The sequence below is a fragment of the Hydra vulgaris genome, chromosome 08 (assembly GCF_038396675.1).
Source record: "Hydra vulgaris chromosome 08, alternate assembly HydraT2T_AEP".
NCBI lineage: Eukaryota > Metazoa > Cnidaria > Hydrozoa > Anthoathecata > Hydridae > Hydra > Hydra vulgaris.
Genome location: NC_088927.1, coordinates 39,023,106 through 39,048,078, shown reverse-complemented (window position 1 = coordinate 39,048,078; position 24,973 = coordinate 39,023,106). Strand labels below are relative to the sequence as shown.

The 24,973-nt window shown below is 28.0% G+C and overlaps 1 protein-coding gene across 1 annotated transcript in view; it reads left to right on the top strand.

Annotated features, from left to right (window-relative positions):
* Positions 1–14,625, top strand: part of LOC101239070 (uncharacterized) — a 154,593-nt gene extending 139,968 nt beyond the window's left edge. The window contains exons 18-24 of the mRNA XM_065803678.1: positions 54–515; positions 638–757; positions 855–1,011; positions 12,559–12,762; positions 12,881–12,949; positions 13,068–13,282; positions 14,127–14,625. Of these exons, the coding sequence (XP_065659750.1) occupies positions 54–515; positions 638–757; positions 855–1,011; positions 12,559–12,762; positions 12,881–12,949; positions 13,068–13,282; positions 14,127–14,243 (1,344 nt within the window). The 3' untranslated portion in view covers positions 14,244–14,625. The remainder of the gene's footprint in view (positions 1–53; positions 516–637; positions 758–854; positions 1,012–12,558; positions 12,763–12,880; positions 12,950–13,067; positions 13,283–14,126) is intronic.
* The last annotated feature ends 10,348 nt before the right edge of the window (positions 14,626–24,973 follow it).

Here is a 24,973-nt window from a genome sequence, read left to right as displayed (position 1 = left end):
TATATTAAATGTTTTAGTTACTTGTTTCAAATATAAACTTTAATACTTTTAAGGTGCGTTCAATGGTCTATGAATCTTTTGAAGAATTTTTCGGACCTTTTGATTGGATAAAGGAACAAGGGGAAAAGCTTCTCAATACTGCAAAAGAAGGTTTCATTACAGTGGGCAATAAAATTGTAGATGTTGCAAATGACGCATATGAAGGAGTAAAGGCTGGATTTGAAATAGTGAAAGATGCTGCAGTGTCTTTAGTTAAAAAAATTATTGATATACATCTGGTTTGCTTTAACACTTCACTTGAAATAGCATCAAAAGCTTGTTTTGGTGTCAAAGTAAATGTTACAGTTGTTGGTAGTCAAAAGTTGATTGATATTGATATTTGTTTTCAGACGGGATTTATAAGCGCAATTGCTAAAAAGATTAGTGACTTTTTTTACTCCGGAATAGAAGCACTTGAAGAAAATATTGAAGTAATAAAATCTAAATTTGGTTTTTATGGCAAAAAAGTTAAAGAAGTATGTGTTTTTTTTTTTTTTTGGTGTTATTTTGTGTTATTAAGTGTGTTTTTTTGTGTTATTTTTAATTGAATTATAGCATAAAACAACTTTTAATAAATATTTTAAAAATCACTATTTAGTTAAGCAAAAAAAAACTCTGGATTGAAAAAAAATCAAAGAAGCTAAAAGAACAGGTTAACATGGATGATGTTGATAGTGATGAAATGACCAATGATATTAGTGATGGAATTACTAGAAAGGTATTTTCAATGCAATTTGTTTCCAATTTGTGATTTTAATACTTGTGTAACATTGATTAGATCTTTGTATTTATTTTAATTTTTTATTTTAATTTAGAATAATCTTTACAAAAACATAACAATGGATGAAATAAAACGTCAGATTTACAATGAGAATCATATTGTATCACTAACCGATGTAGATGTTCTTGATGCTTTGGATATATATCCAGACTACACTCTTGAATTTAATTTTTCAAAAAATGAATCAGTTGGTATGCTTTTCATTTATTAATATTTTTAAAACAACAGAAAACACAAATCATTACAAGACAAGATTTAAATATTTCCAAGAATTGTTTACAAAAGAATTTTTTTCCATTTTAAAGTTGTTTTGAAAATTTCGTGTAAAATTTTTAAAACCTTTATTATCTAAGTTTTCAAAATACTATTTATAGTGTTATATTTATCTTTGCTTTATGCTTTCCCTTATTTGACTCCCTGTTTTTAAGCCTATTCAGACAAGTAAGTTGGTAAATTTAGACAGCCAGTCGGCAAATGTCGATAAGGCAGTCGGCAAATTATAAAAAACGAGGAACTTTTTTTTTCTTTTCTTTTTTTTTTTTAGTCAGCAAAAGTTGTAATGGCAACTCCACCCTACACGATACCCACCCCACATGACACCTACTTGCGTCGGCCCATATAGATTTCTTTTTATATAAAACTCCTAAAAACAACTTGGGTACTTAAGGAAAATGTTTGATCTTGATATTGCTTTAAGTAAAATTTTTAAAAAATGGTCTCGTGGTTTTTATACTCTATTTGAGATTTCTTGTTAAAATCATTTTCAGTTAGAAGCTTATATTATGTGTTAACAACATATAAGATATAAATAGATGCATTTATATAGCTAATTTTTGCAAATATATTAAGTTGTTGATCAGCCTCACACCCCTTCTTCATCTATTAGGCTGGCGCAGATGTATTTTTAATACATTGTTTCCAGTTTAGGATGTTAAATGCTGGATTTTCTTGACTCAATGCATGGGTTTTGCTTGTGTCTCTTTTTTTATGACTACTCATTCTATTTTCTCCTAATGAAGATACAGCTCTAAAACTCAGTTCTGAGGCCGGCTGGTAGTCAGGTTTCCCGAACTCTGTGGTAGCTCTCAGAGAGGCTGATTCCATCAACAGCTAAAAAATATCAGAGTACTAACAGTGGTATGTTGCGCATGGATGGTGTCCCTGTTTGTACTTTTGGTGTGCATTGCCAAGGCCACATTTGGAGTCCTTGTTATGGCTCAGGGTTTATTAGTAGTAATGAGGCAATTGCTTGGGCTATTAAACAGTGTACTGAGTACTATCTATGCTTTGAGTCAAGTTCTTTAACAAAATTAAAAATGAATAAAGTACCGAAAACTATAAAACACAAAAAATCATTGTCATCACCAAGTTTTCTAAACCTATCATTCACTAATATTCGTGGTCTTCAAAGTAACTTTTCTTCTATTGAGTCTTATCTCTTGCAAAGTTTACCAGACCTACTTGCTCTTTGTGAGACCAATTTGAGTTCAGCTGTCTAATCTTGTGATCTTAGTGTTGATGGTAATCTTCCTTTAATTCGTAAAGACTCCAATAGTCACATGCTTGGCCTGGCAGAGGCGTGGTGGCCCCAGAGGTTATGGGGGATTCCCACATGGGCTTTTACACTTTTTCATCTAAATATGAGCCTTTTGCATATTTTAATTTTTTCTACATTTTAAAGAAATTCCGCAATCATTTACAATATTTATGTTTGCACAAATTAACTTTTATTAATCCCTTGATTTTAAGTCTTCAACTTTGAGCGCAATTATAATAGTATTTTGCATATTATTAATTGCTCTGAAAACAAAGTAGATATTTTAAGACGTATTATGATATTTTTTCATAAGAAAAATTATGAACCCATAAACGGTTTTTAACAATCGTAATGTTGACAAAATAAATTTCAAAAAGTCCACAGACCCATATTATTATTGTTGGACTTAAATTAACTTAATTTAAAATTTAACCCCAAAATGTTTTTTTAAATGATTTAAAACGCAATACAATTACTATATAGTAATTGTATTGCGTTTTAATTCATTTAAGAAAAATGTTTTGTGTTAAATTTTAAATTAAGTTTTTTATAAATAAGTATCGAACTTATGTTTTGCATTTTTGTAATGTTTCGAAACAGATACAAACTTGTTTTATAATAAATAAAGTTTTTTATTTTTATATAGTTCATATTATTGTATGTAAATAAACAAATCACTCTGTAATATCCTGTCCTCAGACAGATTAAAAAAAGGATGATGGCTGTGCAAAAAGTACATTTAAAGAAGATATGTTTTATGCAAACTTTGAATTATGAACTATATTAATACACAAATAAAACTTTTTAAAAATAGCGTAGAACCATATTATTTAACAAATTTATTTTAATTAAGGTGTGGGAGTACCGCAAATATTTTCAAATACAATTTGATATTACACCTTAACAATTTTTATCTATGACACATTTTTATTACTACTAATTATAGGTAAGTTTAAAATAAATTATAAAGATTCCATAGCTTTAAATTTTTTTATTTCATTATTTTAATTTTGTTTTATTTTTGAAATGAAAAAACAAAAAAATAGCATTTTTGGAAAAAATATGAAATACTTTCAATCAAGTAACTGCTAAATGAAACTATGTCATAAAAACTTTTATTTTAAATTATGTCAATAATGGCGCCATTTTTAGAGCGGCATTTTTGCTGTTGTGAATTGATGAGAAAATAAAAACCGAATTAAACAAAAGCATTAACTATCTATAAAAAGAATTTCTTATTTTTGAAGATTTTAAATATTTATTTTAGAAAAAAAATCATAATATTTTAAAAAAATTTATATTACTATACAATAAAATATATAGTAATAAAAAAATTAAAATTTTTAGTTTTGTGTTAGGCTATGTTCTTCAAACAATAAAATACTAATCATATTTGCTTGCGGTAAATTGTGTTTTAAGAAAATCAGAACAAAAACATGGTCGCTGCATTGTATTGTTACCTTTTTTATTTTGAAGTATTACAAACAGTATTAATAATTACAAATCACAAATACAATGATTAATAATTACAATTTTAATAATTACAAATGTATTACAAACATTATTAATAATTACAAGTGTTATCTCAACTTGCTAGTTTGTATTGATGATTTATTAGAATAAGGTCAGTTATTAGAATAAGGTCAGTATATATATATATATATATATATATATATATATATATATATATATATATATATATATATATATATATATATACATATACATTTTTTTTTTCGTATGGGCCTTTACATCAAGCATATATGGTAAAATACTGCATATATAGGCCTTTTAATAAAAATCCCGCATGTGCTCTTTAGACTATTCTTTCATGTGCTTTCAATTAGCACTAATTCACTCTATTGCCTTTCTCTTTGTTCTATATGGCTCATCTCTCTTGATCTCAAGACTGCACTCTTTTTGATGTTATTTCTGATCATATTGACCAAGTCCTCTCTCTTTATCCATCAGCCAATATTGTTTGACTTGGCACAAGTGTAAGTGACTCTGCAGGCATTTTTATTATAAAGCCACAATTTTTGCCTTTCTCAATCCTTAACTTAAATTAGTCAACTTTCCAACTCGCTTTCTAGACAACCCGAATCATTTATCTTCTCATAAATCTACTCGATTTATGTCTTTTTTCTGATCCTAGTCAGTGCTCAGTTTCTTAACCCTTAGGTGCTTCTGATCACAGTTTGATCTCTCTAAGAATAATATCTCATTTTTCTTTATCATCTGAATCCCCCTATCATTGTACCTCTTACAACTACCTTAAAGCTGACTGGGATTGTTTCTGTGATTTTCTTCGCGATGGCTCTTGGGTAGAAATCTTTCGTCTTCCTGTTGACAAATGTGCTTCTTACAAAACTTCTCGGATTCAGGCTGGCATGGAATCTTTTATTCCCTCTCAACGATACCAGGTCAAGCCTCACTCTCCTCCATTGTTTTCCTCACTTTGTGCTGCTGCGATTGCCAGTCGAAACCATTACTTCCATATCTATCAGCAAAACAATTCTTCAGAAAACAGACGTCTGTTTATTACTTCTAGAAACCATTGTAAAAAGGTTTTGTCTAATGCCAAAGCCCGCTAGTCTCAGGTCATGAAATCTCATATCTCATCTCAAAAATTAGGCTCTCATGACTACTGGAGAATCTTTAATAGTATCAATAATAAGGGCAAATCTGTAATTCCACCTCTCTTGTATGATTCAGACTTTGTCACCTCACCTAAAGATAAAGCTGAATTGTTTGCTAAAAACTTTTCATCAATATCATTTCTTGATTCCACTAGTTGCATTCTACCTGATATAGCCAACAAGCAGGTTGCTCCATTGCCTGACATTTGTATCACTCCAGCTTCTGTATCTAAAGTGATCCTGCTTAGACTCTTCTATAGCTTGTGCCCCGGACAACATACCTGTTATAGTCTTACACAATTGTTCTCCAGAGTTGTTTTTTCTTTCTGACCATCAAGATTGGATTTCGATCTTCTCGTTCTAAAGCTGATTTGCTAACAGAAATAACTGATAGGTTTTATTGTGCATTAGATAAAGGTGGAGAAGTTAAAGCCATTTAGAAATATCAAGGCTCTTGACATTTCTAAAGCTTTTGATAAAGTTTGGCATGCTGTTTTCTTCTCCATAAGCTTTCTTCATACATTGTATCTGGTAACATTTTTAAAATTATTGAATCCTTCCTTTCCAATTCTAATATAAAAGTTGTCCTCAATGGACAGCACTCTTCTTCATATCCTGTCATTTCAGGGGTTCCTCGAGGTTCAATCCTTGGCCCTATACTTATTTTAATTTACATTAACAATCTTCCTGATATTCTTACAAATTGGCATTGTTTTCTTATGATACTACCATTTATTCTTGTCATGATAGGAAGCTAACACTCTCTGATTGCTTGGAGGGGGCATCCCTGCTTGAAAAGGATCTCACTTCTGCTACAGCATGGGGCTCACAGTGGCTGGTGAACTTCAATTAAGATAAAACTCGATTTTTTTCAGCCAAATGTTTTTGCAATAATTTAGGTCTTCCTATATTTATGAATGGTAATTTTTTCGATGAGTCATCCACTCTTCACCTTCTAGTATTAACTCTTACTTCCGATCTTACTTGGAAACCATGTATTAAATCTGTTGCAAAATTGTCATCTGCTAAGGTTGCATCTCTTTATCGAGCTCGACACTTTCTTACTTCAGATTCTATTCTCTATCTCTATAAATCTCAAATTCGGTCTTGTATGGAATACTGTTGACATTTCTGGGGCGGATCCTCTAATGATGCCCTTTCTCTTTTAGACAAGATGCAAAAACGCATTGTAAACATAGTTGGACCTGCTCTTGCAGCCAACCTCCAACCATTATCACATCTTCGTAATATTGCTTCTCTTTCTCTTTTCTACAAATACTATAAAGACTATGGGCACTGCTCTAAAGAGCTAGTGTCTCTTGTGCCATCTACTAAAATTCATTCTCGTGTTACTCGTCATTCAATTCAATCTCATCCTTTTTCTGTGACTGTTCCTAAGTGTTCCAAAAACTCTTATTCGTCTAGTTTTTTTCCTCGAACATCAGTTCTTTGGAATTTGCTTCCTTTATCTTGCTTTCCTGATACATATAATTTGCAATCCTTAAAGTTGTCTATCAATCGTTATCTTGCTCTACAATCTTCATCTTTTCTCTTCCAGTAACTTCCAACTTTAGTTAGTGGTGGCTTGCAGCCTTGCTAGAAGCGAAGATGTTTAAAAAGAAGTTTTAAAAGTAAATTTAATAGTTGAGTAACTGTAAGTTACTTCAGTAACTTAACTGATCGTTTCGATTTAATTTATAGTTAAATTTACTGGGATGTACTTTAACCACTCAGTAAATCATACTAAATATAACTTTAAAACAATATTCTACAATGAGATTTAAAAAAATTCAAATTTAAAAGCGCTTTATGTTGAATAAAATCTCAGCGCAAGAGAGTAAAGATATAAATACTTTTATTCAAAAATTAGCATGACACTTTATGACCTTACGAATAAAAAATTTATGAATAAAAAACTCAGACAAAAACTTTACTTTTAAAGAATGCTCAAAAACCTTCATAATCAGTTTTTTTTATAAAAAACTGATTGTGAAGGTGTGAAAAGCAACTGCAATACGCTTAATTCGAGCCCTGATATACATATAAATATACATATTCTGATTTTTTTATTTTTGAGATTTTTTTCTTTGTTGTTGTTGATGGCAATTAAAAATTATTAAATCGAGGGGGGAGGGGGGGCTTAAGAGCCTTGAGATGGGTGGAAAAAATTTCAGAAAATTAATATTCGTTTCCAAAGAGTAATAAGTACAAATTTGAAATTGGAGACCATTAACTCGTAAAAGTTAATATTTTTTGTATTAAAAATTATTATTAATTGTTTATATAATCTTTGTTGGTATGTACTTTAATTGTTTTAATTCAGTCTTTGATTGAATGTATCCAGCGCTGTTGGCAACAAATGGTTTTTACTTTTGGCTTTGATTTCTAATCCACTAGAAAATGTTAAAACTATCACAGCATATAGTTATGTCTTTGATTTCAAGCTTCAAGGTTTTAAAAATCTTTTCTGCAAGTTGTAAACTGAGGACAGTTCCAATTAACTCAAGTCTTGGTATACTGATAGATTGTAGTAGTCTCACACAAGCTTTCAATAGGTCACTTCTCCTATGTCATATAAACATTGTTGATAAGTAAAAGCCCCATACGCTTTGCAAGATGCATCTTTAAAAACATGTACTTATCGAATTGTTATGATTGAGGTCTTGGGATATTGAGAGATCTTTTAAATCTTGAAATCATTGATCAAAATGATTGATAACTTTATCTGGAATTTCATCATCCCAATTAATTTTGTCAATCCACAATTCTTGTATAATCATTTGATGCAAATGATGCAGGGTGATAAAAAATTCTATTGAATTGAATTACGTTGTCGATCTTTTTAAACAAAAATCATTTTATATATAGTGTATTTTCTTTGGTGGCAACAGAATGAAAAGTAATTAAATCAGGTTTTCCTTTCCAGACAACTTTAATTGCAAGTTTTTCAGGTGTTGCTTCAAGAACTTCAATGGAATTTAAAATCCATTTGTTGTGCTAACATTCCTGCTGAATTCTTAGTAGCATGAGTTTTTTGTATAATCGAATTCCTGTCTTCTCATTAACTACAGAAACTATTGTATCATGTATGTACCTTGCTTCAAAAGCAGCTTCAGAAGCCAGTTGAAATTTATGTGTGTAATTTATTGTATGCTCTTTGTTAAAAGTTGTGCCATAAAATGCAATGAGTTGATTCCAAATACTAGGTGGTTAAACTGGAATACATTAGTTTCTTTAGTTGGATCCAGATTTCTCCATTAAATTTGTTGATATCTTTGATCATCTTTATGTATTCTGATTCTCATATACATTAAAAATTGAAGTAATCTGTTACAAGGTCTTGTTGAAGTTTTGGATCTTGATAAATAACGTCATTTGATTTACCATTGTATTTTGCAGATCCATCAAACACAATTTTGACTTTTGTAGTTGATTTATTGGGACAGAGAATTAAAAAGTGTGGTAAGTACCAACCAATGCCTAGATTCTTATTATCAATTTTTCCAAATATCTTTTTTCTTGATACTATATAATAATATTATCATACTCATCTCCAAGACTTTTGTTTTTCATTAGACATTTTTATGTGTTTCTGAGTTGATGAAATTTTAAATGTCTTGATGGTTCCTGATTCCAAAACATTTTTCCTGAGTTTAACTCTTCTTAGGCATTTTTGGTTCTTTAAAAGTTCTGGCATGAACTAATATTCATAGCGTCAGATAAAATCATCTTTATACTTGTCCATAAACTGTATTCCTCAAGAAGAGCTATTATCACATTAACAACAACTGTGGTAGATCAAGAGCTTGTAACCTAACAACACTAATAGGTTTACCTTCAAAGAACAGTAACCAGCTTTCTAAACGTAGTGTTTTCTTCATTTCTTTAAGTTTAACAGCTTTAATAGTTGATCTAAATATACTGTGAAGGTTTCTGAATGTTGATCCCATCTTGAGATAACTATTGACATACGATTGCTGCTTTGTTGGTTGATAACTTTAAAGATGTTACTAATTTGGCGGCAGTTTTGGTTTTGCTGTAGTTCTTGCTTATACTTGTGGGCTGTTCTTCTGAATCTGTATGTCTTCAGCTATTGATCCACTTTTGCCTGTACAACTTGAATTGATAAATGTGGAAATTTTAATTTCTTTTGCCATAAACTTGTTACTTCTTTCTCAATGTGCTTTATGTGTTCTTGCCTCTCTTTGTTGAATTCTCCCGGAAACAGATTGCGACCAATAACTTAGATTTTACGTGGTATCCTGCTGTTTTCTTCGAGTGATTGTTCTTCTAGTGGAACAGTTTCTTTTTTCCTATGTGACTCATAAAATCGTATGAGATTCTTCATCCAGATTGTCTTATTTCTTTCAGTAGTTAAAGCGCTTTCCAATGCTAGTGATGGTTTTTTTTCATAATGTTCTTGAGTTACTGAACCTTGAATGGGTGTAAACCAAGGTTGTGAGTGATGCTTGGTGCGTTTTATAAAAGATTGGTCCATATTTTGTTGAAAATGATGCCAGACAAACAGTTGTAGTGACTATTTATTGCTATCGACATATGTTTGAATTCCTTTTATGGCCTATTGCTTGTGATATGTAACTAGAAAACACATTTTTTCAGCAGGGTTGTGTCACATGCTATTCAGCTTGAGAAATAATGGCTTTACTGAGATCCAAGTTTCTGGGTTGCGTTATTTAATTTAATGGCAATGTTGATTGGCCACCATCTTGTGATTTATGTGCTACTTAGAGCCTTTGTTATTACTTTGTTATTGTTATTACTACTTTGTCCTTATACCCATTAAAACTAAAAAATATTCTTAAAGCTTAAAATTGACTAAAAATTCTTTCACATTTTCTGTATTTTGTCAATTAGTTATGTAATTTTTTTTCTTATCATCGTTATCATAAAGATTTTGAAATTAATGCAGCCACCATATCCCAGTGAATAATTGATGCAACAAGCACATCATAGTTATTGATTGATGCAGCAAGCACATTCCATTGATTGATTGATGCATCAAGCACATACAATGACATGTGCAAAATTACACTCTTTTCGTACATCATCTTGGATTAATAATAAAAATATACTTTTTTTTTTAATTTTTTAAAATTTCCAAGTTCGATCTCCACTAATTCCCTGGTAGTACCACGCTTAACTTTTTTCTCCGCGCAGTGGCCTTGTTTGTCAAGGTTTGTGTTTCAGAGTTATAGAGTTGAGAGAGAGTATAATCACTATTAAATACCCTCCTTTTATGTAGCGGTCTTCTGAAAAACTGCTGTTTTTCATTTTGCTTTATTTTCTTGCAAACAATTTATATGCTATAAATACTTTTCATTTTGCTTTATTTTCTTGCAAACAATTTATATGCTATAAATACTTTTCATTTTGCTTTAGTTTTCTTGCAAACAATTCATATGCTATAAATACTTTTCATTTTGCTTTAGTTTTCTTGCAAACAATTTATATGCTATAAATACTTTTCATTTTGCTTTAGTTTTCTTGCAAACAATTCATATGCTATAAATACTTTTCATTTTGCTTTAGTTTTCTTGCAAACAATTTATATGCTATAAATACTTTTCATTTTGCTTTAGTTTTCTTGCAAACAATTTATATGCTATAAATACTTTTCATTTTGCTTTAGTTTTCTTGCAAACAATTTATATGCTATAAATACTTTTCATTTTGCTTTAGTTTTCTTGCAAACAATTCATATGCTATAAATACTTTTCATTTTGCTTTAGTTTTCTTGCAAACAATTTATATGCTATAAATACTTTTCATTTTGCTTTAGTTTTCTTGCAAACAATTTATATGCTATAAATACTTTTCATTTTGCTTTAGTTTTCTTGCAAACAATTCATATGCTATAAATACTTTTCATTTTGCTTTAGTTTTCTTGCAAACAATTTATATGCTATAAATACTTTTCATTTTGCTTTAGTTTTCTTGCAAACAATTCATATGCTATAAATACTTTTCATTTTGCTTTAGTTTTCTTGCAAACAATTTATATGCTATAAATACTTTTCATTTTGCTTTAGTTTTCTTGCAAACAATTTATATGCTATAAATACTTTTCATTTTGCTTTAGTTTTCTTGCAAACAATTCATATGCTATAAATACTTTTCATTTTGCTTTAGTTTTCTTGCAAACAATTTATATGCTATACTTTTCATTTTGCTTTAGTTTTCTTGCAAACAATTTATATGCTATAAATACTTTTCATTTTGCTTTAGTTTTCTTGCAAACAATTCATATGCTATAAATACTTTTCATTTTGCTTTAGTTTTCTTGCAAACAATTTATATGCTATAAATACTTTTCATTTTGCTTTAGTTTTCTTGCAAACAATTTATATGCTATAAATACTTTTTATTTTGCTTTAGTTTTCTTGCAAACAATTCATATGCTATAAATGCTATAAATACTTTTCATTTTGCTTTAGTTTTCTTGCAAACAATTCATATGCTATAAATGCTATAAATACTTTTCATTTTGCTTTAGTTTTCTTGCAAACAATTCATATGCTATAAATGCTATAAATACTTTTCATTTTGCTTTAGTTTTCTTGCAAACAATTCATATGCTATAAATGCTATAAATACTTTTCATTTTGCTTTAGTTTTCTTGCAAACAATTCATATGCTATAAATGCTATAAATACTTTTCATTTTGCTTTAGTTTTCTTGCAAACAATTCATATGCTATAAATGCTATAAATACTTTTCATTTTGCTTTAGTTTTCTTGCAAACAATTCATATGCTATAAATGCTATAAATACTTTTCATTTTGCTTTAGTTTTCTTGCAAACAATTCATATGCTATAAATGCTTTAGAGACTTTGATCTTCTTTTATTATATTATTTTATAGGCTTCTTTTATTTCCTCCCTTTTATTAGTCTCTTCAATCTGTTGATAAACTATGAATGCACTATTCGCAAAAAGACAACAATTGATAGAACAACTTAAACCACCTTACAAACCAGTTCAACCTTTTCCAAGTATTCTGCAATAGGCTTTTCTTGATGTTATAAAGGTCTGGTATAATTTTTAAATTCATCTTTGCAGGCATATGGAAGAAATAACAATTAAAATTGTTTCAAATTTGAAAAGCTTACGATTTTAACAAAAACAATTTATATACAAACTTCAGTTCCTCCAATATTTATATTTGCATTGAATATTTTATATACTTTTTCAATTTAAATTTAACCTGTGGTGTTTATAATTATAAGTATACTAGATATATTGTTTTTTTGAAAATTTTCACCAAATTGGCTTCTTATTCAAAATAACTTCCTGTATTTGCAAACCTTGTTTGCAATTGGGAACAAATTTTCCTATTTGGACAATTGCATTTATAACCTTTCAAATTTAACACTTGTGATGTAGTAAACTTTGTTTACTACATCACAAGTTTTAAATGTATGAATTTTCTTTAAAAAATTAAAAAATAATATAAAGCAAGACTAACTCAAGTGTCAAGTAACTTTGTTTTTCCTTTTTGGAATTGTAAATATGACATTAATTATTTTTCTCTTTTTTTTTCAGACGTTAATGATTTAGCACAACAAATAGTAGGTGAAAAAAATAAATGCGAACTGGCACAAGGACTTGTGCGAAATTATGAGAAAATATCAAATCAATTGAACGAAATGCTTTCTTTTCTGGAGAATCAAAAGCAATTACATAAAAAGCAATGTTTAGATTTTGACCACAAGTTTAACAGTTTGGAGAGAGTTGCAATTAAAAAATGTTAGTCTATTTATATTTGTATAAATTTTAATTCCCAATAATCATTCATTTGATTTTAATGATTAAATTATTTTTATTATGAATATTAAAATGTTTTACAGATTTTTTTATTTTATAGGTAAGCATGCAAAATGTAATAAAATACAGCGCCAAAAGTTAGTTTTCTTGGCTCACAGTCTTACTCATGGTATTTCTTTTTACTTGGAATTTTTTAGTTTGTTGAAATAATGATGATGATCATGATGATGGTCATGATTTAGTCATTTGTGAAAAATTTAGTTTATCTATTATGCTTAAACTTTAAGCTCATGTGACTCGCGCTAAAAAATTGGATGAAGACTTTGAAGCAATTGGTAAAAGATTCGTCCAAAGCGAGAAAGAGGCAATGGCTCGTAACATTGATTCGAGTGGTATGACCTTGGAAACATTTTTGTCTAAACTAAAGTATTCTACTGAAACTGCTTCTCTAATTCCTAGTAAAACTGATGAATACAGATCACGTTTAAATGCATCATTTACAGTAAGTTTATATTTCTTGAATCTTAAACTGTGTTTGATTTATGAGTCACAAAAATTTTCCTTTACTTAATATACACTTTTATCTATAGTAATTCTAATTATTTTTATTCTATTAATTTCTGCAGAAATTATAAGAGTTGTTAAAAAAATTTAGATATATATATATATATATATATATTTATAAATATATTTAAAATATATATATATATTTATAAACATGTGCAGAAATAAATTTATATTGAAAAATACTTTATAGCTATTCTTAAACAAATTTCTGAAGTAAATATTAAAATTTCTGATATATTTTGTAAAGTTTATTAGAATTCAAAGAATTATTTTGTGCTGTGTAGTTGACTAAATACAGCTAGTTTTAATTTTTTTATTACAAGGTTTCTGCAATCAATACATTTTTTTATATTAACTTTTTAAATATTGTGTTTTTTGTTGGCTATCAATTATTATGTCAAGTAAAAAAATTAGTTTTGAGGTAAACTTACGAAAATGTTTATTCATATTCATTTGAAAAATATAAGCTTATATTATATATTGATATATCTTTTGTTTATCTAATTTTAAGATTTAGTTATTATTTATAACTATTTAAACTAATTTTAACTATTATGAATATTTATAACAGAGTAACTTTTAAAGTTGTGTTGTTTTCTGAAACTTTTTAAAAGACCTATGATGTGTAGTTGTTACTTATTTTATGTGAAACTATTTAAAAAACCTATGATGTGTAGTTGTTACTTATTTTATATGAATTTTTTTGAAAGACCTATGATGTGTAGTTGTTACTTATGTATATTCTTATGAAATTAATTATTTTTTCCCCCTATTTTTAGGCTGTTCAAAATCTTTTAGTGAGTGATGACCTACCTTACAAGAGTGTTGCACTAAGTTTCCAGTCGATGAAAAGCGATTTGGCTTTCATAAGAGAAAACATTCCATGCGCTGCTTAATGCAAAACTAATTTTATAATTTATTACACGATATAAGCAAAAAATATAAATAAATAAAAAAGTATACATGTAATAGTTATAATATATTGTATTGTAAAAAGTTATAAAAAACGTCAATTTTTTTTCTTTTTTAAACTTAAATTCCTTCTTAACTTAAATTCTTCATTCTTAATCAACATTTTTTAACTTAAATTCCTTCATTCTTAATCAACATCAAATCAAAATTATATCATTATAATTACAATGAATTTTGTTAATCTTTAGGATCCTATTTAAACATATTTGTCATATTTTAATTTATTATTTTCTTTCTAATCCTGAAAAAAAAAATGTTTTATCATATGCCCCTTTGAAAAATAGAAAAAATATTTTTTTATTCTTATACAAAGTTTTATCCTTCGAGTTAAAAATTAAAAATAAATGTATAAAATAAACTGAAATTCGTAAAGCTTTTACAATTTGATAACAATAAAAAAAATATTAAGACTTTAATTTAAGAAGATTTAGAACTTAAAAAGATTTATTATTATTATTAATATATATTTTTTTAATGCAGTACGGTGGAAAGTTTTCGTTCATAATCTCCCACTCCATTATCCAAAATAACATGCCTCCCGCAAAATTTTTCCCACTTTTATTGAAACTTAGTAAAAATATTCAAAAAAATAAGATTGCTTTAAAGATATGGCTTAGACAGATATAACGTAATTTCATTCAAAAATTTATCAATTTTGGGATCAAATGTGGTATTTGTTGCTCAGATTCTTTCAACGAAAAAGTTTAAAACTTCTAGATTGTAAAGGTACGTGTCTTAATGGCTGTAAAGGTACGTGTTTTGAGTTTACAACTATTTTTAACTATTAATAAGAAGCTAAGATTCTCAAAAAATCAAAAAACATGTACTTTTTGATGTTTTCATTATAAAATATGCATTTGAAAAACAATAAATACCTTGTTGTAAACTCAAAATGTAGTTTTGAGTATATACTAGTCATTCTCCAAGTATTTTAGGATATGGTTGATAGCCTATTTACTATGTACTAATATGCATTTTGATTCCCACTGTTGTGTTTCATGCAAAGATAAAAGCTTTGCGCCCCTTATGGATTTTCGCAACTTTTTATATAAACAGTAACAAAGTTTGATTTTTTTTTTTTAAAAAAAAGTCTTTACAACATATTTATTCGAATGATATAAAAATTAAAAAAATGTTGCATCTTTAGCCATATACTTTTTTTTTTTACATATTTTCTATTTATACTACTTCACTGAGACTGAGAATATAGGGTGGAGAGCGTGGGGGCGTTTTAAAAATATAGAGAATGTAGTTTTTGACCCTCAATTGAAATAAAAAAGGTTTACTTTTCAAAAATGTTATTTTAATTTATTTTTAGCTTTAACATAATTTATTGTTTTTTTTTTTTTAATTTTTACACACTCATGTTTGAAATAAAATAGATGAAAAATAAACTTATTAAAAATTTTATTTCACATTTTTTCTTATGATGAAACGTAACTCAAAACTTTTTTAAGTTTAACTAAAAAGGTAAATCTAAACATTAAAATAAAGTTTAACACTAGTAAAACTAAACATTAAAATAAAATTTTAACATTTGTAAAACTAAACATCAAAATAAAAGGGACAGTTTAACTTTTATGTGGATAGTTTATCCACATAAAAAAAATCTGACTTGAAACTTTAAATCCTGTATCTTTCTTTAGTTGTAGGAAATATTATTTAAATAAAAGGGATAGTGTAACTATCCACATAAAAAAAAAAATGTGAAAAAAAAAATTCGTATTTTTGAAGTCAATTTTGAAGTATATTATAAAATTGACTTCAAAAATAGGAATTTTTAGTTATTTAATAATCTAGTTTTAAAATATGAGAAGTCGAAACTTTGAATAAGTATTGAAAGTTGAAATTTTATCGCTTATTGATCTGCTTTATGAGCCATATATGGCTCAAACAGCAGATCAATAAGCGACTAATACAAAGTATGTGTTTGATGATTTTTTTTATAAGTTATTTTAGTTATTTACTTAAAATTATCTAAATACAAACTAATCTTTAGGTTATGTATTAAGAATAGGGTCTGTTTTAAATAATCATCAACCATTATTATTTTGGAAAACTTTACCTGTTGAATGCTTTATACACACAATGCATTTGCACAAAATTTTAGATGTTATTGAAAAAAAATTTATTGATAAATATTACTGCTGTTTGTCAAAGATATTTTTTTTTCTTTCACTTTTTTGCACTCCAAACTGTAGCTTGTAGCTGTAGTTTGTACAATTAGTTATGTTGCTCTATTTTATGCGGGAGAAATTTCCCAGGGTTAAAGAGTTGATTATGTGATTCTTTCTATGTAAGGAAAAGAAATTAAACATTCATTCATTAAACTAGAATTAAAAACAAATTTACAAAAGACAGAAATGATATTGAATTATACAGCCAAGCTATGTACAAAATTACCTGCTTATCATTTTCTGATATCAATGTATCATTCTGCATTTTGACCTCGTAAATCTATTACAGACAAAGAATGCTGTCACTATTTACGTTTATTACTATCTGAGCTATTATATCAAGTTTGCAACAAGTCTGTTCCAAATCTAGACTGTGTTCAGAAGAAATATTTTACGGATATTTTATTTATAATAAAGAAATATTTGACGGATATTTTATTTATAATAAAGTCTGTGAAATACAAAAAATGTAGCAAAAATGTTCTCATGCATTTAAAAATGTAGATTTACAGATGCATAATAATCTTTGAATCTTTAAATAAACACACTGCAAAAAATAAATTCAATCAAGTTATAAGTAAACTTATTCCGCACGCATTCCCTAAATATCCGTTAAGAAATAAAGTAAAAGCTTTTTTTTTTTTTATTTTAAAATTTATTATTGAATTGTTATTAATTTTTATTTTCATAAAAACATCAACTCGCAAAAACAAAAAAAATAGTAAAATCTTTTTTACAAAACCTATTATTTACTTGCAAACAAGCTTTCAGTTCATTTTTTAATTGGTAAATATTGTGAACTTATTTAAAACTTTTAAACTGTATTTCAACTTGTGTTGATATTTTTTTGAATTTCTTTTGATTTAGGATAGAAGAACAGATGAATTAAAATAACTGAGACACAATGAGTAGCTTAAATTAAGCTTCGTATAAACGGTTATTTTGATTGACACAAATTTAAAAAAAAACATATAATAATATCAGAATATTTACCCAGTTTAGGAGAAGAATCTCAAAATGAATGCAATTAGTTCTTAACGTTAAGTTAAGCATATTTTTATTTCATTTCTATTAAACCAAAATTTATTTGTTAATCATCAAAATAAAGAGAAAAAATTTCTCTCACATAAAAAATATTTACCTCAATATTCCACATTCTTATACAAACGAATTGATACAGTTATTTTCATATTATTTTACGCCTGATAAAAGGTTGATACAGTTATTTTCATATTATTTTACGCCTGATAAAAGGTTGATACCATTATTTTCATATTATTTTACGCCTGATAAAAGGTTGATACAGTTATTTTCATATTACTTTACGCCTGATAAAAGGTTGATACAGTTATTTTCATATTATTTTACGCCTGATAAAAGGTTGATACAGTTATTTTCATATTATTTTACGCCTGATAAAAGGTTGATACAGTTATTTTCATATTATTTTACGCCTGATAAAAGGTTGTGCGGCTTTTAAAAGGTTGTGCAGCTATAAAAATAGCCAGGTTTTTTCACCATTTATGTATTAATTATATCTGGAATTGGAGGGTGCCAATTTGAATAGAAAATTGATATTATGATATATAAATGCGGGACGATGTTTAAAACAAATTGCTAATATCTCTATCCTTAATATGTTTAAATTAATGAGCTGAATTATCGACAGCCGGTCGTTTTTAAGGATAAATCATTATATGGGAGAAAACTCATAGCATATTTACCACCGTGCTGAATCAAAACAAACTAACAAAAGTTTGAATAAAACGCATAGCAAAAATGTCATAAAATATAATTATTTTTTTAATTATATTTAAAATTTTTTAAATATATTACTATATTACAATATAATTTTTCATTATGTAGTAACATATTTAAATAAGTAATAATAAATTTCATTTTGTAATAACATATTTAAATAGTAATTTATTTAAATAAGTCTTTTTAGAGAACTTGAAAAATAATTAAAAAACAAACAAACAAAACCAACAAATTATTCAATTTATTTATAGTTTGTGAATTATAAACTTTAAGTAAAAAAAAAACATTTATTTCAAAGCAAGTAAGTTGATATCGAAATTGAGAAAAAGAGTAAAAAGATTGCATTCATTTAAGTTTACGTCTATAACAAGTTTATCTATACTACTATAAAAGTTTACGTCTATAACAAGTAGTGTCTAAAAAGCCAATACTTGTAGCTGCTAAAGCACGAACTAATTAATAAACGTGCAGCTCATCTTCCGTAAAAGATCTATTATTAGCAGCTGAAGAAAAAAAAATTACTTGTCAATTCTATTCTTAAATGCGTTAACTGACGGAGCCTTTTTACATGTTAACGGCAAGTTATTCCAATCATTGACAATACGATTTGTAAAAAAATTGTGACAAGCATTACTATATGTGAATTCACGCATTAGGACGTTGGAAGGTGATTTGCAACTTGGTGGATTATGCCAATTGATAATTTCAAAACCGTTTTCTAGTTTAAACTGTTGGATCAAGTCGCCACTTCTCCTGCGAGTTTTTCAAGTAGTAAAATCGAGACGCCGACACCTTTCACCATGTCGTAATCCTATTAAATCATGAGACTTTTGTTGCTTTGTGCAGAATTTAATTTTGTTTATATTATAAACAATATAATCAAAAGAAAAATTTACACATTTTCTTTAAAAAAAATGTATTATTTGAACTTAAAAAATGTTTTTTTTTAAATATATAGATTAGGGATATGACAATTTTGCAACCCTATATCCACATACTAAATTTAGTGGAGATTTTGTGCAAAAATCAGAAAAATAACAAACATTTTTACTATATGTCAAAACAGTTCACCCCCCAATTAAAAAATATTTGTAAATTTTTTTAAAAAAATGTAGTTTTGCAACACATCTTCCACTACTTTATAGAAACCAATAAACATGTATAATTAAAATTTGTCTACTGTGTATTTGACAATAAGTATTTAATATTTAGTTTTTCTATGCTATGGCATAATGGCATTAAGTCTTGCATCACTTTCACAGCACGTTCTGCACATATATTTGAACGTTGTGTTGGTATTGGTGTTGGCTCAGTGGACAAAAACCTTTTCAATGATTTCAATGCTTTAGGATGCTCATTGCATGCTTCTAATAGATTAACAAAGTCTGCAGGATTGAAGTAGTGACTCCCAAACCATATATCACCCCATGAACCACAGATGAAGTCACATGCTGCTTGAGCTGATTCTGATTCTTGGTATTCTGGTACTAAAATGTAAGCAAGTAGAATAAAAATGGCTCTCGAATTCCACCTTGCATTGCTTATAGCAGGAAGTGATTTGAAATTAACTTTTGGAAAGTTACCTGTGCTTTTAAACTTTCTATAACATGCTATTAAGTGATTCAGGAAATCCATGTCATCTCTCCAGCGAGTTCGCTTCACTTTCGTCAAAGGATTTCCAATATTACTAAACAATAGCTTCAAGTTCTCGTAATCTTGCTGCAACCTTGTCACAAAAGGGTAATGGAGATATGGTGAAATTGTCGATCCTTCAAAAAGATCATTCATGACATGTTTCAAAAGAGTATCTAGAATATGGTGTTGGCATCCAATAAAAACAGGCTTTTCTAGTCCAATGGTTTTAAAATGTTTCTGTAACCGTGTAACTACACCATTTCTTAATCCTGTATTTGTAGATGTTGTGTCAGATACAATCATTTTTATGGCTGGCCACAGCTCATACTCATCTAGCACATGCTTTATCCCATTATATATTGTTTCACTTTTTCCATTCATCATTTCCAGAACAGCAAGCCTAACCTCTCTATTTTCATTTTTCAAAACAACTACTTGATGTTCCATTTTCTTTAATTGTTTTCATCAAAGTGCAAAGACCACTTTTCATTTTTTAGGTTTTCCATATAATTTGCTTTCAACTTTTCTCCTTCTTTCATAACACCTTTGTAGATACCACTTTGCGTTGGAGTATGAATAGAAATACCACTTTCTGAAAGAGTTTTACAGACTTTATGTGCTTTTTTGGTACTAATCTTAGCAGAAATCACTAAATTTACTGCTGAACTTGTTTTTTGTTTTTTAGGTGATGATGAAGGACCTTCAGCTTCAATATCACTGCTGGAACACTGCTCTTCACTTTCTGAAGGTTCTCCTTCACTAGCTGATTCAACAAAATCTTGTCCTTGACTGATGGACATTTGTTTCTTTATCAACACTAATTTTCTTGGATGAATACCTTCAGCATCTTTAATTGTGGTACAATATCCAGCTCTTCCATTTGTTGACTTTTGAAGACAATAAAATTCTTTATCTTCCTGACACAACCATTCACCTTTCTCATCGGTTATGTCAAACAATCGTGTAAAATTTTGAGTTACGGGTTTTCGACTATCTTTGCCAAGTTTTTTCAATACATTTTCTATTTTTCTTTCTGCTGCCGATTTCCCTTGTTGAATAGGAATATTTAGCTTTCTCCATAGCAATTTAGTTTCTTCAGCCACAATTGCAATTCTCTCCTTTCTACTTTTCACATTTGATGACAAACTTTTAAATCGATCAATGATACGCTGTTCTGTTGGCATCTTGTTCATTTCACTAATACTTTTAACAACAGTAGTACATTTTCTGGAAGTTTTAGCTTTTTCAAACCTTACTAAATTTGATTCCCAAACTTTCTTATTCTTGTTTGAAGCAACTCTATTTTTGGACATAATGTTCAAAACACAATATAACAGTTTGACAAAGTTAAAGAAGACAATTCCGGTTATATACAAAAAACCAATTATAAAATGCTGAAGCACTTCCGCGCGGTCCAACAGGGTTCAAATCGATAATTGCAGTTATTAAAAGTTTCAGTTATCTCGTAAAGAAATCTGTAGAATTTATGATGTTTGTGATCACAGTCGTATATTGAGTAAGATTGGGTTCTCTATTATATTTCTAATTTATAACTCACTAAAAAGATAGGAAAAATTATTTTCAGTTTGAGGGGTGATCTTTTTTGACAATTTACATAAAAAAATATATTTTATGTTTATGAATATAATTTCTCCACTCATGGTTACATGGGGAATAAAAAACTCTTAAATTTTTTTTTTAGTCATACCCCTAATATAGATACAACTAATATTTCAATATAAATACGTTTGGCCGCGACAAGAAGAACACACAATTTGTCACCAAACCCCGATGTTATGTTTTTCATATTATCATCAGAAGTCGATATTACAAACATGGTCCCCAACATGCATGGCGCTCTATACTGAAGGCCTACTCATCGCGCAACCGTAAGGTGTGAGTGGGCCTATTTAAAAATTCTAAAAATTGCGAAGATGAAAAGCTCACGTTGGAAAACTTGCCAGAGAATTTTTTTAACTATTTCAAATTAATATTGTTTATTCTTTTATATTTCCAATTACTTTGTATTATTAATGTTTTTTAAATTATAAATTTTAGTAAATAATTTTCTAACACTATATTTTTACTAATATTCATTATGACTAATATGGGTGATCTATTATATTTTTATTATATTATTTTTATAGTGATCTATTATATTTGACAAAAAAGTGTTTGAAAATCTTATGTTATAGTTTACATATTTTTATATTTCCCTTAAATAATTATACTTTATAGATGCTAAAAAAGTGTTGTGACCTCCTAGATACCAAAAACTAGGATAAAGTAATCTTTTTGTGACTTTCAAATCCTGAGTCCATTTTGGGACTCCGCATCCCTGAAAACTGTTGGGTAATGTAATTGGCAAACAATAGTGTTATCTGAAACTTTCAGATGAAACTGTTATTTGCTAATTACATTGGACAACAGTTTTCAAAAAAGTTACAGTTCAAGAGAAACAAAGACATCATCTGTATGGCCAGGAATACCTTCAAGTCAAACACCTACTCCATTATCACGTCAACACGCAAATCTTTGAGCGTTGATTGAAATGTTAGAACTGATGAACTTAGCACTTTTTTATTGGCTGATATAGCAACATATATTGATTTTTAAAATGTTTTATCAAATAATATCAGGGCTTTTTCAGTTTCAGTAATAACATTTATGATTGAAAAAACACTTAATGTTCAATCTATTACGTTTTATGATGGTATTCATTTATTTCTTGTAAAAAATTTGTGAGAATTTACATTTTGAAACATTTCATTGTGGAATAAAATGTTTTATAAAAAGTTTGTGCAAAAATCATATAAATATTGTTGATTCTTGGTCAAAGTTTGAGAAAATACTACATTTTTAAATGTCAAGGATCATAATAAAAACATTATTCAGCAACAAATATCAGTTATGCCTGCAACGTTTATTTGAAGAAAAAAAAAGGAATCAGACACAATTATAAGTAGTTTTGAATATTTTTCAACATCTAGTGCTTTACACAATAAACTAAGAAGCGATTTTCAATTGTCATCAGTTAGTACTTTGACACGCATAACATCAAAAGTTTGCAAAATTGATGATGCTTGTTTCTTAGACTCAGTTTTCGAAAACATTGAAGAAAAACAAAAAATTTGTATAATTATTCATGACGAAGTATATGTCAAAAAAAATGATGCTTTACTATGGTGGAACATTGTTTGGTAAATCTTGGCTAAAACTGTGTTGGGAATTATGATAGTATGTCTCAAAGTGGTTCTAAATTTCTGTATAAGAAGATTCCAATTTAAAAATTAAATTCAAATTTTCTGATTGAACAAATAGACTCCAGCATAAAACTTATAAAATCATCATCTGGTGATGCAAAATTTGTTATCTGTGATGGTAATTGTGTAAACCAAGCATTTTTTAAATTATATCATACTATTCCAGAAAAACCTTGGTAAACGGAAGATAGGATGTATTTACTGTTTGACTTTGTTCACCTTTTGAAAAACATTAAGAATCTATGGCTTACAAAAAAACTGGGGAACTAGTGTACATTGATAATGGTATTCAAAGAACAGCTAAATGGGAGTACCTTAAATGCTTATATCAATTAGAATCAGAAAAGTTAGTCGAATTGTCAGACTTGAAAGAAATTGCAATAGCTCCCAAGCCAATTGAAAGACAAAATGTATCTACTTGCCTTAAAGTTTTTTCAGATAAGACATATCATGCCTTGCTGACCTATTCTCAAATAATTTTAAATTCTAAGGATACAACAATATTTATAAATAAAGTAATAACCTGGTGGAAAATTTTGAATGTGAATGTGTCATGATTATGTTCTTCGTGCTATGTTTACAAGTAATCACTTAGAAAGAGAATTTGGGAAATTGAAACAAGTTTCTGGGAGTGCCTACTTTATAAATGTTCAACAAATTGTAGAAAAATTGCATATAAATCACACATCACTGTTATCTTTAAATATTGACGTAGTTTCTTTTAATTTTAGTTCAGGTCATGAGTGTGCTTCTTGTACATATGTTTTATGTGAAGTAGGTTGTGAAATATTTGATAATTTAGAAAAACTAGAGTCATCAATTTCTGATACTACCAAAATGTCTTTGATTTATATTGCTGGTTATGTAGCTAGAAATAAATATAATGAAAACATTTTGTTCAATCAAACATTACTTTATTATGAAAATTTTGGTGAGTACCTCAAGTCTATAGATCGTGGTGGTCTTAAAATTCTAACAGACAATATTTTTTTGCTTTGTCTTATTTCATTCGATACAAAAATAGTTTGTCGTAAGTCCTTAAGTGACATCTTTTTGCTGGTTTTTGAATTTTACTATTTTGAGTTTAATCAAAAACATTGCAACACACTTGCTAATATATTTTTGTATACAAATTACACCAAGATCTAATAAAGAACGTGCATTGAAAGTTTTAAAGTTATCATAAATTTGTTTAGAAAAGAATGATTTGTATATGTTGTTGTTAAAATATATGCAAATATTTTCTTTGTTTTAATTTTTTTTTTTAATATAAAATTTTAACTTTTTATTACATTTGAATATAAATATTTCTAAATTAACTAATTAAACTCATTAAGAGTCATATTTTGACTCCAAAATATAGTTTTATATCAGAGTTGCTGATAATCCGTAAAAATGATAAGCCCCCAGTCACGGTTTGCGTGATGAATAGGCCTTCAGTATAGATTGCCTTGCCGACATGTAATTAAGAATGTTTTTTAGGTGACGTTTATGGATTATTGTAATTACTGATCGAATGTCTCGTATTTGTGGTTAATTAGGCAGAAATTGTTATTAAAATATTTTGTAGTTATTTTATTTTGAGAAACATAAATAACAAGTTAATGTTAATAATTTAGTTCGTAAATTATTAACATTAACTTGTTAATGTTAATAATTTACGAACAAATGACCCCAAAATATCGACTTGAAAATTTCGTACCCATCTGCGGCAAAAATAATCAACTTGCTTGCTTTTGTTTGGCAAACTTTTTCTAGGGGAGATAAATGATTTTTATATTATACAAATTACTTTTTTATATTATACGTAGTTGTATT